The sequence below is a fragment of the Lampris incognitus genome, chromosome 4, assembly GCF_029633865.1.
Source record: "Lampris incognitus isolate fLamInc1 chromosome 4, fLamInc1.hap2, whole genome shotgun sequence".
NCBI lineage: Eukaryota > Metazoa > Chordata > Actinopteri > Lampriformes > Lampridae > Lampris > Lampris incognitus.
The window spans coordinates 34,402,652-34,416,500 of NC_079214.1; the positions used below are offsets into that span (position 1 = coordinate 34,402,652).

A 13,849-nucleotide genomic window follows, 5' to 3' on the forward strand; every position below is an offset into this window, starting at 1 on the left:
TATGCCTTTGCACCGAAAGAAACAGTATCTTCTAGACATTGCGATGCACACTAACGAAACTCTTCCTGGCCTCTGCTCAACCTAACTTTGTTTGAGGGCGGGCCAAACTAGCCGCTAGACAGGCATTATGAAAATGTGTTACACTGTGACGTAAGTAAGTAACGGAAGAATACACTGGACTCCAAATGAGTTGTTTCAGGCAGTGTTTTCTCTCAGAGAGAATAACTCCTTTTGGCATGGACTTTGGGCCTTGTAACTGCAGAGATTTTACATGCATCTCCCAGCTGTATAATACACTAAAGGAAGGGGGAAAACTCAAAAAGCATGATATGGCCTCTTTAATATTTTTTAGTAGTAGCGCTGCCGCCATGCAGGTAGTTTTGGTTGCTAGTGTAGCCTAAATCAATTGTAATAACAGAATGATGTGAGTTTGCTGTTGTTGTGCCGTGGTTGTTAATGTTGCTTATTGGTTCTATGTGTTAAAAGATAGTCAAATATCCAGCCAACTGTTTCTGCCCATTTTGTTGTCTCTGTAGATCAAAATTAAATGGGCAGATTCCTGAAAAAGTTGCCTGTCATTGGTCATTTGCCATTCCAAATCTGCTACACACGCACCTTACAAAACAAAACAATTATGTCATACTTTTAGTTTTTAGTCCTCCTTTCTTCCCCTCCAGAACCACCACTCATCATCTGAAATAATTAAATTCCTCCATACTGAAAAATTGCAGTAGTAACATAAAAGCATATAGTAAATTGTTGAAAACCAAGTGAAAAAAAGAAGGAAAGCCACTTTATTTTGTCATTGTATTCTTACAACGAATTGTGTTCTTACAATGAATTTGTTCTCTGAAATTTAACCCATGCTATTGTGTAGGAGCAGTGGGCAGCTGAAGTGCCCGGGGACCAACTCCAGTTCTTCTTTCCATTGCCTAGGTCAGGTACACAGACAGGAGTATTAACCCTAACATGCATGTCTTTTTGATAGTGGGCGGAAGCCGGAGCACCCAGAGGAAAACCACGCAGACACGGGGAGAACATGCAAATGCCACACAGAAAGGACCTAGGACAGCCTGGGGTTTGAACCCAGGTCCTTCTGGCTGTGAGGCAACAGTGCTAACCACTGGGCCACCATGCTGCCAGAGAGAGAACCACATTGAGGATTTTGAATGTAAGAATGAAACAACTCTTGCAGTGAATAACTTTATTGTTAAAAGGCAGTTTTGAACTTTACCGAAGACTCCACTATGATGTATTCAATGACTGTAGCAAAACAGCATCCAGCAGTCATGCTGTTTTGAGCAACCTCTTTCCTTCCAGTAGCAAATACACCATTTACTTTTAGCTGTTTTTATCCCATTTTGATTGATAATCCTTCAGGTTTATGAGAGGGCCAGCTGTACGGACCATCACTAAATAAAAAACTCTCTTGCCAAAAATGTGAAAATAATTGTTTATCTTCTTAGCCAATATCATATTTCAAAAGCACCTATGATTTGATAAGCATTTTAAAAGCCTTGCTTTAGACACCAGAGCCCCTGCCACATAGAAAATAATCAATACTGTGCATGATTTTCAAAGCTAACGCACAACAAACTTTAGATACAGCTACACATTGCTGTTTAAGTTTCAAAATTTGGCAAACGTTGATAACTGACTCTGGACATTTTTCCTTTGCTGATGACCACCCCACAGACCATGGCAACAGCTGCTAGAAGACATCCCACAATGAACACCAGGTTAAGGTTGATGCTGGTTACTGGAAGAAAGAAAAACACAGTTTGAACCAACAATGGCTTTGTCATAGAGGTTTCAGAGACCTCCCAAATAACTTGCAAGAGCCTGTATACAACACAGTTATTGTTGTTTAATTAATCATCAATGTAAGAAGTGGTTCAGCATTACCTGTGCTCTCAGACGCTCTTCTCAAGCGCAGAGGACCCTGGGAAATAAAGTGCGATGAGGTTTGGATGACAGCTTCTCTTTTCGAAATATGCCTGTGACTGAGAGGTGAAGTGGAGTTGATGCATCCCCGGGAACATCTGGTGTTGGGGTTCCCAGCTTCACATAGGATGATTGCACAGCTAATGTACACCTGAAGACAATTGGATAAGCTGTCATTAATAGACACTTTCAGCTGGTGAGGAGCAGAAATGTAATCATACTCCATGCAGAAGTCACCCTCTGGTCCACTTGCTTCTCCATGCAAGTCTGTACTCTTTGACCACACAATCCATCCAAACCAAACCTGATATCAGTACCAAAAAATACATACAAGATATTAAACCTTACAGAAAATAAGATACATTATGAAGATTAGATATGAAACAGTGCATCCTTCACTCGGTGGAGAAGTTGATTGGCTGCTGCCTCCCATCTCTCCAGGACATTAAGGCGGGCAGGGAAGATCGTTGCAGACTCCTCCCACCATGGACACCACCACCCTTTTGAGACTCTGCCCTCTGGCAGGAGGCTAAGGTCCATTAGGACCAAAACCTCATGCCATAAGAACAGTTTCTTCCCTGTTGCAGTTGGACTAATCAACAGACCCCACTGACCCCCACTGACAAGACTTATTCTTTTCCTTTTTTTATTTTTTCTAGATCTGTTTTATATATATATATATATATATATATGTGTGTGTGTGTGTGTGTGTGAGTGTGTGTGTGTGTGTGTGTGTGTGTGTGTGTGTGTGTGTGGGTGTGTATGTATGTATGTATGTATGTATATTTGTTTATTTATTTAAATATATATATGCTTTTGTACATATATTTTTTCACATGCTTATTTTACCTTAGTTTTATTTTATCTTATTCTCTGTACCAACAATGCTGAGCTAAAGTCCTAGTGTATGTCATGCACATGGCAATAAAACAACTTGATTTCTGATTTTGTTTTCTGAAAATCTGTGATGTGGTTTGCCATTCAAATATGTAGAATGTCACAAGACCTACATAGTATTTTACATCTTATAAAGCAATAAGTGCTACTCTAGATTATTTGTTCCCTTTTTACTTGGTCATGCAGCCCAATGAATTTGAAGGCCTCCATTCCAAACATGAAATGGTTATTGTGTCTTGGTGAATAGATTTCCACAGTCTTGTCCACTGCACACCTGATTAGAGAAAAAATACAACCGAAAGAAACAGTAAAAACATCAACAATTGTACAGTAACTCCATGCATTGCATGAGATAAAACTATAGGGAATTGGGCTGGGATTTTCCTCTATCACAACAAACAGATGAAAAAAAATTATTGTGCTTATTGATTACACTGGTTGGAATAGAGAAATTGATTTTTAAACACCCAAAACAGTCAAAATTTTAAGAACAAATGATAGTGAATGTGTAAACAAACAAGCCACATATGTATACACATATGTTCATACATACTAGGGAAAAGAGTATGAACTATGGCTTTCTAGTCTTGTCCTTTCCTCTGTTGCCTCTAGGAAGCGCACTTACCCATTTTCAATGATGGAATAGGTTGGCCGGTAGTTTGGATTATCATAAGGTGCAGCTCTGCAGGACTCCACAAACAGCTCAGTGTTGTTGACTGAAGAGGTGGCCTCGATCTCCATGTAAATCTCATCCCCTATGTCAAACTCGAGTGGGTATGAGTTGGGATCAATCACTGTTCTGAAGCGGTTGCTGTGGTAGAATTCAAGCTGGTAAGTGAAAGTACCAAAGCCCCTCTCCTTGACTGTGACATTGTTCCTGTGTGCAGTGAAACCCGTGCTCACATTACCCCGCTTAGGGTACTGGCAGTAGAATTCCACCTCCAATAGGTGTTTCCTCGTGATAATGTCATTGGGGTTGTCGAAAGTGGTGATCTCATTCTTGAAGATGAGGTTTTCGTTATCTTCCTGTGGAATATGAAGTCTAGTCAGCGGCACTGTTGCTTAAAATCAGATCAAATAAATGACTTAAACAACTGAGGAAATGTTGATTGGTGCAGCATTATTTTAAAAAACCTGATGATTGTCAAAATGTGTACAGGTGGTAATCAAACAGCACCACGCTCGATCCAGTTTAAAGTCCTTTACCTCAATCTGAGTACCGCAAGCATTGAGAGGGATGACGGCAACCACGTGAGTTGTGTTGGAGTGACTCCGGAAGCTGCAGGCTGTGTTGCTGGGATCACTGAGTCGTAGGTGATCTGCACTAAGACCCTCCAGTGAGGACTTTGCCACCTCTACTCTCATTGAAGTCTCATAGCAGATCACATTAGCTTTAACTGGAATAGGAGATTTGAGATTGTCAGTCTTATCGAAGCATAGGGTCTCTATTTTGGAAGACCATTTTGACAGTATTTGGTTCCACATTACGGCCATTTTAGCTACCACAACAATTCCCTACTAAAAAGTCAATTGCTTGTTCTTCTTGGTTCTATAATAGCTGTTATCTTTTGATTTGGTTCCTCAGTGACTGTTAACTCGTGAAATGCTAATCGACCAAAGGTTGTTAGTCACTAACTGGATCTATACTGCAGACTCTTTCCTATAGTGTGTGTTAGGTGGATGTTTTCCAATCAGTATGAATCAAATATCTAATGGAAATTTAGTATTTCACTGTGTTGGTTCAGAGTCTTTTTGGTCCTGCGGCAACCCTCACACAGCGATCCTTCTGCTTATTTGTTTATACATTGAAAATTCAAAATTTAGTAGGGTAATAGCTTGTTCAGTGTATAATGTATTTGCAAACCAAAGATATTATAATAACCGCAAGACTCACCCTGCCCCCGCCCAACGCTCACCACCACACATCGCATCTCAGACTGATAGACACGAGTCCTGAAAATCATACGCAAAGATTATCTATGTCTTCAATGTCTAACTTTTTTACCAAGGAATTCACTGTCACACATTGTGACAGTGCAATTGTTTGTCAGTGCTAAATACAACAACAAAGGATAGTTACAACTGCAACAAACAGTTTAAAGATTTGATATAATTCACTGATATTTAAAAAAAATATGCATTTGGGCTTTTAATTTTTCTGATGCTGCTGGTAAAGAAGTCAGCCTTTGAATTATAACTCTGTAATAAATCATTTTATAGGCATATTCTATTCCTGCTTGATTTACATTTCAATAAATATTGAATAAACTGGGGAACAGTATCCAGTCACCACATTTAATGATTTATCTCTTGCCCTGGGATAGCTCCTGTTTGAGATGATTCCGCATATTGATATAGTGGTAATAAGCAGATTTCTATATTATGAGGGTTAGTTTAGCACTTCAGATAAGTAATTAACTCAGATAAGTAATTGTTGGTACTAAGAAAAGTATCTTGCGAGACACAATCGAGAAAGGAAAAAAAACTTGCTCTGCATGAGATGCTGTAAATGGTTGGGGTGGTGATAGATCGGAGATGGACTGGGCATACTGTTCCCGCAAAATAAAGCATAATAAAGTTGAATGTACCTCTAATAAAATCCATTTAGTGGCTTCATTAACAGGTCTCATAATGTAATTTATTAGAAATCTCACCTAACTAATGATTCAACAGCAAAGCAAACGGGGAAACGCTCCCCCAGGTCATCTGGGACAGGGGTCCATTTGATGATAAACTCATCCCGTGTGGTCTTTTGCTTGCTGATGTTCAAGGGTCCACTCATGATGACATTATCTAGCCTGTGTAAAAATAAACCATACACACCCCATTCCCAGCAATCTCATTTTACTTACCGATGTTTAATGTTGCTTGTTTAAATGACTGGCATATTTTTTTCCAATACTATTTCACCAATACACTATTTCATTTTCATTTTCCCTTACGTTGCTCGTGTAGCCTGTGCTTTGATTCTGATTTGCATCTCTTTGTTGACTTCAGCATGGAGCTGTTCTCCATGTCTGGGTGTTGGGGGCAAAAATCGAGGCAGGAACTCTCCTTCATGGCAAGATGGAGCAGGTGGATCCACTGCAGTTTAAATAAAGATTGGTTTTAATGGCTAAGTGCAAACCCTCCACAGCCGTGCAGCTAATGTGACAAAGCATAAAAGATACATTGGCAATGGAAAAGGAGCACGAAATTCATACAAAATATAGCATCTACAGGATTGCCAGTATACAAAAAAATAAAAAAATCCATATACAGTGTTATCTGATCTATGGTTTCTGATTTACTATCCATCTATTTTTCTCCATCATTAGTTGCGCGCGCGCACACACACACACACATACACAAATATATATATATACTAGATAGATAGATAGATAGATAGATAGATAGATAGATAGATAGATAGATAGATAGATAGATAGATAGATAGATAGATAGATAGGTAGAAAGATAGGTAGAAAGATAGATAGATACACACACACAAGCACAAAAGAACAGGAATACATTGGCTGACTTACCAGAAAAAGAGAAATGCAATGGAAGTTTACTGAGAGGTGTGGCAGCATGAGGGTGTCCTGTGGTGCTACGGGTGCCTCTGGTGGTTGTAGTGAGCCTGTGGGTAGTTGTGCTATGCTGCTGCCACCACCAGGGAGTTGATATAGTGGTTGTAGCTGTGGTTGTAGTTGTTGGGGGTGGAGTGGTTGTTGTAGTATACCACCACGGGGTTGTGGTTGTAGTTGGTAGAGATGTGGTTGTTGTTGTTGTGGGTGGAGTAGTTGTTGTTGTTGTTGTAGTATGCAACCACCACCACCAATATGGGGTTGTAGTTGGTCGAGTTGTGGTTGTTGTTGTTGAGGGTGGAGTAGTTGTTGTTGTAGTATGCCACCACCAATATGGGATTGTAGTTGGTCGAGGTGTGGTTGTAGTTGTTGAGGGTGGAGTAGTTGTTGTTGTAGTATGCCACCACCAATATGGGATTGTAGTTGGTGGAGTTGTGGTTGTTGTTGTTGAGGGGGGAGTAGTTGTTGTTGTTGTAGTATGCCACCACCACCAGTACGGGGTTCTGGTTGTAGTTGGTAGAGGTGTGGTTGTCATAGTTGAGGGTGGAGTAGCTGTTAAAGTATGCCACCACCACCAAGATCTGACTGGAGTTGGTTGTGGAGTGGTGTGATATGGGTTTGCAGTTGCTGCTGGTGGCATGGTGGTAGGACTGTACCACCACCACGGGTAGGCTATCGTTGTGCCATATAGGGAACGCTTGCCCCTTCTTGCAGTCAGTGGAAATCTTGTGGATTTAGATCCATCCATGTAGACCAGGGTGATGGGGCTTTCAGGGAAATCCTCCACCACCAACTCTAATCCATAGGTGCCAGTGCGTGAGTTGTTGCCATAGCGCAAAGTACAAGATCCCTAAGAATGTGAAGATTTAGTAGATAGTTGAGGAAATTACTTAAATTTGTTGTTAATAGTGTTGGGGAAGCTACTCCCAAAATGTAGTTAACTAAGTTACAAATCACTCTCCCCTGGAACTAGTTAAGCTACAGCAAAGATGTCATTAAGAGAAAAGTAGGTAACTAAACTAAAGCTACTTCAAAAAAGTAGCTAACTGCATTGAAACTAAGCCTACTTCAGAAAAAAATAACCAAAAACTTTACTGTCAGAAATTTTATTGCACAAGAACATTTATTGCAGAGAAAGAAATGGCCATGAATGTAAATGTTTGAACAACAAATGCTTATTTGCTTTGCATTAAGGGCCCAGGAGTCCTAGGGTCATAGCAGCAACAATCAATATCTTGTTATCCTGAATGTGAATTAGAAAGATTATCTTGTCTGTTTTATGCAACACTGCAGTATACTCCAGATCTGTAAACAATGTAAAATATTTGAAACAGGGTGCTTGGCCTTTTCTGAAATTTAAGGACATAATGAATGACCAAGAATTTTAAATGAATTGTATTTGATTATTCATTGAACTTGGTGAAGAATTGTGAAAAAGTATTGTTAGGCCAAAAATTATCCACCGCTCTGCTGATCAGAGTGCAAGCTGCCTCAAACTGGAGGCAACGATACTTCATTTAATTTCAAACTGTTAAAGTGAAAGGGAGCTGAGGTGGTTTTTCTGGCTCTTGTTAGAAACGGAAGGATTTTGCTTAAAATAAGTGCTTTTGTAAGTATTGAAATCAAGTACTGCTTAATTCTCAACATAACTGTTAAGAAAACGTGCTATTGTAATATTATCACCATTGCTTAATTTGCTCCAGTACCTATTTCTGAGGTTCCCACATCTCTCTTGGTATGTAAAGTTAATTTTGTGTGGAATGTTTATAATCCAGAAAAAACAGCTGATTTTTTTGTGTGCTCATTTTCCTCCCTCAAAAACATTGAATTGGCTCATTTCTCTAATTTTTTTGTTAGAAGTGTATCTGACAACTATTTCTATCTATTGCAATGTGGCTGGAACTAAACAACCTTTTGGACACTTAACAGTGGCTTCATTAACACAAACATCAGTTTGTGTTAATAAAACCTTGGTGGTGAGTGAAACCCGGCGCTCCGTGTGTGTGTGTGTGTGTGTGTGTGTGTGTGTGTGTGTGTGTGTGTGTGTGTGTGTGTGTGTGTGTGTGTCTACGGGTTGTTTGTTTTGTTTCAATCAGTATCACCCGTCTGATGTTCATGAGTCATATTATCCAGTCAAGCCAAAATATTGCATATAGCACCTTTAAATTGGTTGCTGATGTATTTTGTTATTGCCACTGAAGTTTAGTTGCTGCTGGATAACAGTTTAAAAAAAAGATGTTATTTCAACCAACCTGATCCAACTGAAAACCATTTGGTTGGCTGCACCTGTTGCACTCTGTCGCTTGGGCAGTTCCATATCTGCACCGGACTTGGTCCCCATCAGGGTCAGAGGTCATCAGGTTGTATGACCTTGGGCAGTTCTGTGGAACTCTGAACACAGACATTAAAATGAGCCATAAAAATCCATAAACATGTTATTGTATTTGGAGTCAAAATTCCTTTTAGATGTGATACTGCATACATGGGTGACATCTCATTTGATGGGTGGAATACCAACGATAAGGAACTGTTGCCAATACTTCTGGCAGCAAGCAACAAGACTGTCATGAGGAAGTGGCTAAGACCAGAGCTACCCACCATTGACGAATGGTTAGAAATAATATATTGTGGTGACCCACATCTATATAACTAGAGACATTCACCTAAGAGGACAGTGTACCTTTAAGGGAAGAGGCGAGGGGTCAGATAAGGCACTTCCGCTTCCGGTACACAGTAGAGTGTCGTTGTCGAACGTATGACACGCAAAGGTGGAGCTAGTAAACTACTTCGACTACGTCTACTCTCACGTCTCCTGTCTCGTTGTTTTCTAACTCCACATTGGTGACCCCGACGTGATCGAACTACTAATACGAGTATGTCTGACAACGAAGAAGCCGGTGCTAACAACATGGCTTTTGCTAACGCTAGCATTTACACCGCTACTGTGAAGCTACCCGACTTTTGGCAGCATAATCCACGGCCATGGTTTCAACATGTGGAAGCCCAGTTCCAGCTGAGAGGGATAACGCAGGATGCAACGCAGTACTTCCACGTAGTGGCGGCGTTAGACGCATCGACAACGGCGCGAGCAATGACACTGTTGGAAGCTCCGCCAGCTGCTGGCAAGTACGATACTATAAAGACATTCCTCCTGAAACTATTTGAACTGTCGGAGCTGGAGAAGGCAGACCGTTTACTGTCCCCGAATGGCCTCGGCGACGGCAAACCGTCTGAGTTAATGGAAAAAATGCTGTCTGTGCTGGGATCGGCTGATCCCGCCTTTCTTTTCACACACATTTTTCTGAGGCAGCTCCCCGCACCTGTACGCACAGCACTGGCCAGTTCTCCTCTCGCCGCCTCCAAGGACTACCGTTCTCTGGCTGCTGAAGCAGACAGGGTTTTCCTGGCCAACCGGCAACAGTTTGTGCATGCCCTGCTACCCCACCAGACCGCCCCACCACCACCTGTGTACGACTATATGGACACCGCGGCTGCGGTGACAGCCCGCCGCCAACCTGACGACGGGCTCTGTTATTACCATGCCAGGTTTGGGGCAAAAGCAAAACGGTGTCACAAACCCTGCAGTTACAGGGTTCAGGGAAATGCCAAGGCCGGCGCTCGTTAACGGCTATGGGCGCCGGCCGTGACTGCAAGCTGTTGTTCATCAGAGACTCCTTGTCGGGCCGTCGGCTGCTGGTTGACTCTGGCGCTCAACGCAGCATACTACCAGCACAAGCTGTGGACACGATGACCGACAGTCACGGCCCCCAGATGGACGCCGCCAACGGCACGTCCATTCGGACGTACGGTATCAGACATGTGGACGTGTGTTTTGGCAGCCGACGTTTCGGCTGGGACTTTGTGATGGCTGCTGTATCCACCCCGCTCCTAGGTGCGGATTTCCTCTGTGCTTTCAACCTGCTGGTGGATGTTAAAAACTGTCGCGTGATTGATGCCGTCTCTTTTGCGTCATACCCCTGCACGCTTGGGGGCGCTGGAGCGCTGTGCTTCGCTAACACACTCTCCACCGGGGATCCATACCAACGCCTGCTCGCCAATTTCCCCGAGCTCACCACACCCACCTTCTCCTCGGCGGTGGCCAAGCACGGTTTGGAACATCATATCACCACAGTGGGCCCCCCAGTTTACGCCCGGGCCCGACGCCTCGACTCGGCTAAGCTCGCAATAGCCAGGGAGGAGTTTTCGACTATGGAGCGCCTCGGCATTGTCCGCCGTTCTGACAGCCCGTGGGCTTCCCCTCTTCACATGGTTACTAAGGCAGACGGGGGTTGGCGCCCGTGCGGGGACTACCGTCGCCTAAACAATGCCACGACCCCCGACCGGTACCCCATACCGCACATACAAGATTTCTCTACCCACCTGGCGGGCGCTGCCATCTATTCCAAAATCGACTTAGTGCGGGGGTATCACCAAGTGCCGGTCCACCCACTGGATGTCCCAAAAACGGCTGTCATCACACCCTTTGGGCTCTTTGAGTTTTTACGTATGCCTTTCGGCCTTAAAGGGGCGGCGCAGACGTTTCAGCGCCTTATGGATTCTGTGCTCCGCGACATGCCATTTTTGTTTGTGTACTTAGACGACATCCTCGTGGCCAGCGCGTCGGCGGAGGAACACATGACGCACCTCAGACAGCTGTTTGACAGGCTCAGCGAACACGGCCTCATCATCAACCCAGCTAAGTGTCAGTTCGGGGAGTCGTCCATCACCTTCCTCGGGCACCACATCACTCCACAGGGGGCCGTTCCCCTCCCTGCCAGGGTTGAGGCTGTCACCATGTTCCCCCGCCCCCGCACTGTACAGTCGCTGCAGGAATTCCTGGGCATGGTGAACTTTTATAACCGTTTCCTGCCCCTTGCCGCCCACATCATGCGTCCCCTGTATGAGGCCCTGCGGGGTAAGAAGTCTAAGGACGAGCTGGACTGGTCTTCGGGGATGGACGAGGCTTTTGTGGCCGCCAAGACCGCGCTGGCTAACACTGCGCTGCTAGCTCACCCGTCGCCTGCCGCCCCCATAGCCCTTACAACGGATGCCTCCGACTACGCCGTGGGGGCCGTGTGTGAGCAGTGGGTGGGTGGGGGGGCTGGCAGCCGTTGGCGTTCTTCAGTAAACAACTCCGTGAGAGCGAGCGCAAATACAGCACCTTTGATAGGGAACTACTGGGTGTCTTCCTCGCAACCAGACACTTTAGGTTCCTATTGGAGGGCCGACAGTTCACCGCTTTCGTGGACCACAAACCGCTGACGTTCTGTATGGCCAAAACCTCAGAACCGTGGTCTGGGCGTCAGCAGCGCCATCTCGCGGCGGTTTCCGAGTTTACCACGGACATACAACACGTGTCGGGCAAGGATAACTTCGTCGCCGACTGCCTTTCACGGGCGGTTGTTAACGCCGTTCACTTGGGACTCGACATCGCCGCTATGGCAGCGGACCAAGCCAAGGACGCGACCGTTCAAGACCACCGGTCGACCCCTACGACGCTACGGCTGGAGGACGTGACATTCGACGCGGCCAACACCACCCTCCTCTGTGACATCTCCACCGATCAACCGCGCCCCCTGGTGCCTACTTCCTGGCGGTGCCGAGTTTTCGACACCGTCCACGGCCTTTCCCAACCGGGAGTGAAGGCCTCGACCAAGCTGGTGAGCATCAAGTTCGTTTGGCCTGGGCTCCGTAAGGATGTTAGAGCCTGGGCCGGCTCGTGTGTGGCGTGCCAACGCGCCAAGGTGCACCGCCATACCAAGGCCCCTTTGGCGCCGTTCGTGGTTCCAGAGAGGCGGTTTGACCACGTCAATGTTGACCTGGTGGGTCCCCTGCCCCCCTCCCGTGGTTATACGTTCCTCCTCACTATTGTGGACAGGGCCACCAGGTGGCCAGAGGCTATTCCCTTGTCCTCCACGACGGCAGCAGAGGTAGCACGGGCGTTCATCGGCTGCTGGGTGGCCCGTTTCGGCACGCCGGGTGACATCACGAAGGACCGGGGCTCCCAGTTTACCTCGGAGCTCTGGACGGCGGTCGCTGAGCACCTGGGGATGAAGATCCACTGCACTACGGCGTACAACCCGCAGAGCAACGGACTTTGTGAGCGGTTCCATCGGGACATGAAAGCCGCTCTGCGGGCAAGCCTCACTGGCTGCGACTGGATGGATCGGCTCCCATGGGTCATGCTCGGCCTGCGTTCGGCCCCGAAGGAAGACCTCCAGACCTCGTCCGCTGAGCTGGTGTATGGCCAGCCCCTGCGAGTTCCGGGGGAGTTTCTTCCGGATGCTACGGCTCCCCACGCCTCTCACCTCAGTGCGTCCCGGAGCGCTGCCGGTGCCTTCGCTCCCGTTCCGATGTCTCAACACTGCCTCCCCCGGTCCTACGTCCCCAAGGATCTGCCATCGGCGAGGTACGTCTTCATTAGGCACGACAGCCATCGGTCCCCGCTGCAGCCCCCATACGACGGGCCCTTCCGCGTCCTGGAGGCGGGGGATAAGAACTTTGTGGTGGACATGGGGGGCAGGCCGGAGCGGGTCGCTATAGACCGTCTCAAGCCCGCTCACTTGGACATTGGGGAGCCAATGCAATTGGCCCTACCCCCGCGGCGGGGACGCCCTCCTAGGTCCGCCCCGGCACCTGCCTCTGTTCCTGCTTCGGCCCCGCCTATGGCCCGGGTTTCGGCCCCATCTGTTTCCCCTCCTGTGAAGCGCAGCCGTTATGGCCGCAGGGTCCGCCCCCCGACTCGTCAGTTGTTTTCCCCGTGACTTTGCACTATGTCATTGACTGTTCTGTTGTAGAGTCTATTTTTATGTTCATGACTTGCGCTTTTGCTGTTTTGCATTGTTTTGTGTAGGTGAATTCTGGGAGGGCCTGTGTGGTGACCCACATCTATATAACTAGAGACATTCACCTAAGAGGACAGTGTACCTTTAAGGGAAGAGGCGAGGGGTCAGATAAGGCACTTCCGCTTCCGGTACACAGTAGAGTGTCGTTGTCGAACGTATGACATGCAAAGTTGGAGCTAGTAAACTACCTCGACTACGTCTACTCTCACGTCTCCTGTCTCGTTGTTTTCTAACTCCACAATATGAAATAAACATTATGGAAAGGTTGTAATTTTCCCTCAAAGTTCAAAAAGAAAAATTATAATCGGGTCTGAAACAAGTGGACTGAATACATTAAACCTATAAGGTCAGATTTTAGTTGATTTGCTAGAATAAATGAGTTAATGTAATATAACTTTTATTATTTTATTACATCTAACAGCTTGTTCTTTATTCTTTCTTTTCCCCTTCAACCCCTTGTTATATCTAAGGTGAAAGCTTTACATGTTCAAATGTAGATAATTAAACTTAATGTTATAAAATAAAACCTGTGGAAGAGCCAGGCAGTGAAATGATTATCAAACATACTGCAAAACGTTTTGTTTTGAATATACATGA

General features: G+C 45.5%; 1 protein-coding gene across 1 annotated transcript; it reads right to left on the bottom strand.

Annotated features, from left to right (window-relative positions):
- Window positions 1-1,189: 1,189 nt before the first annotated feature.
- LOC130111721 (uncharacterized) lies at window positions 1,190-8,759 on the bottom strand. The gene is made up of 10 exons (XM_056278988.1): window positions 8,660-8,759; window positions 6,366-7,257; window positions 5,784-5,925; window positions 5,496-5,639; window positions 4,736-4,794; window positions 4,048-4,238; window positions 3,467-3,867; window positions 3,016-3,115; window positions 1,906-2,095; window positions 1,190-1,759 (listed from the first exon to the last, which is right to left on the bottom strand). Exons 2-10 carry the CDS (start codon window positions 7,153-7,155, stop codon window positions 1,623-1,625), a joined length of 2,154 nt encoding a protein of 717 aa, XP_056134963.1. The 5' UTR covers window positions 7,156-7,257; window positions 8,660-8,759; the 3' UTR covers window positions 1,190-1,622.
- Between the last annotated feature and the right edge of the window lie 5,090 nt (window positions 8,760-13,849).

Coding starts and splice junctions, on each gene's coding strand:
- LOC130111721 (XM_056278988.1), bottom strand. CDS start 7,155: ATGGATGGATCTAAATCCACAAGATTTCCACTGACTGCAAGAAGGGGC. Junction 3,868..4,047: donor CTTGCGGTACTCAGATTGAG/GTAAAGGACTTT, acceptor CATATTCCACAG/GAAGATAACGAAAACCTCAT. Junction 3,116..3,466: donor TATTCCATCATTGAAAATGG/GTAAGTGCGCTT, acceptor TTCTCTAATCAG/GTGTGCAGTGGACAAGACTG.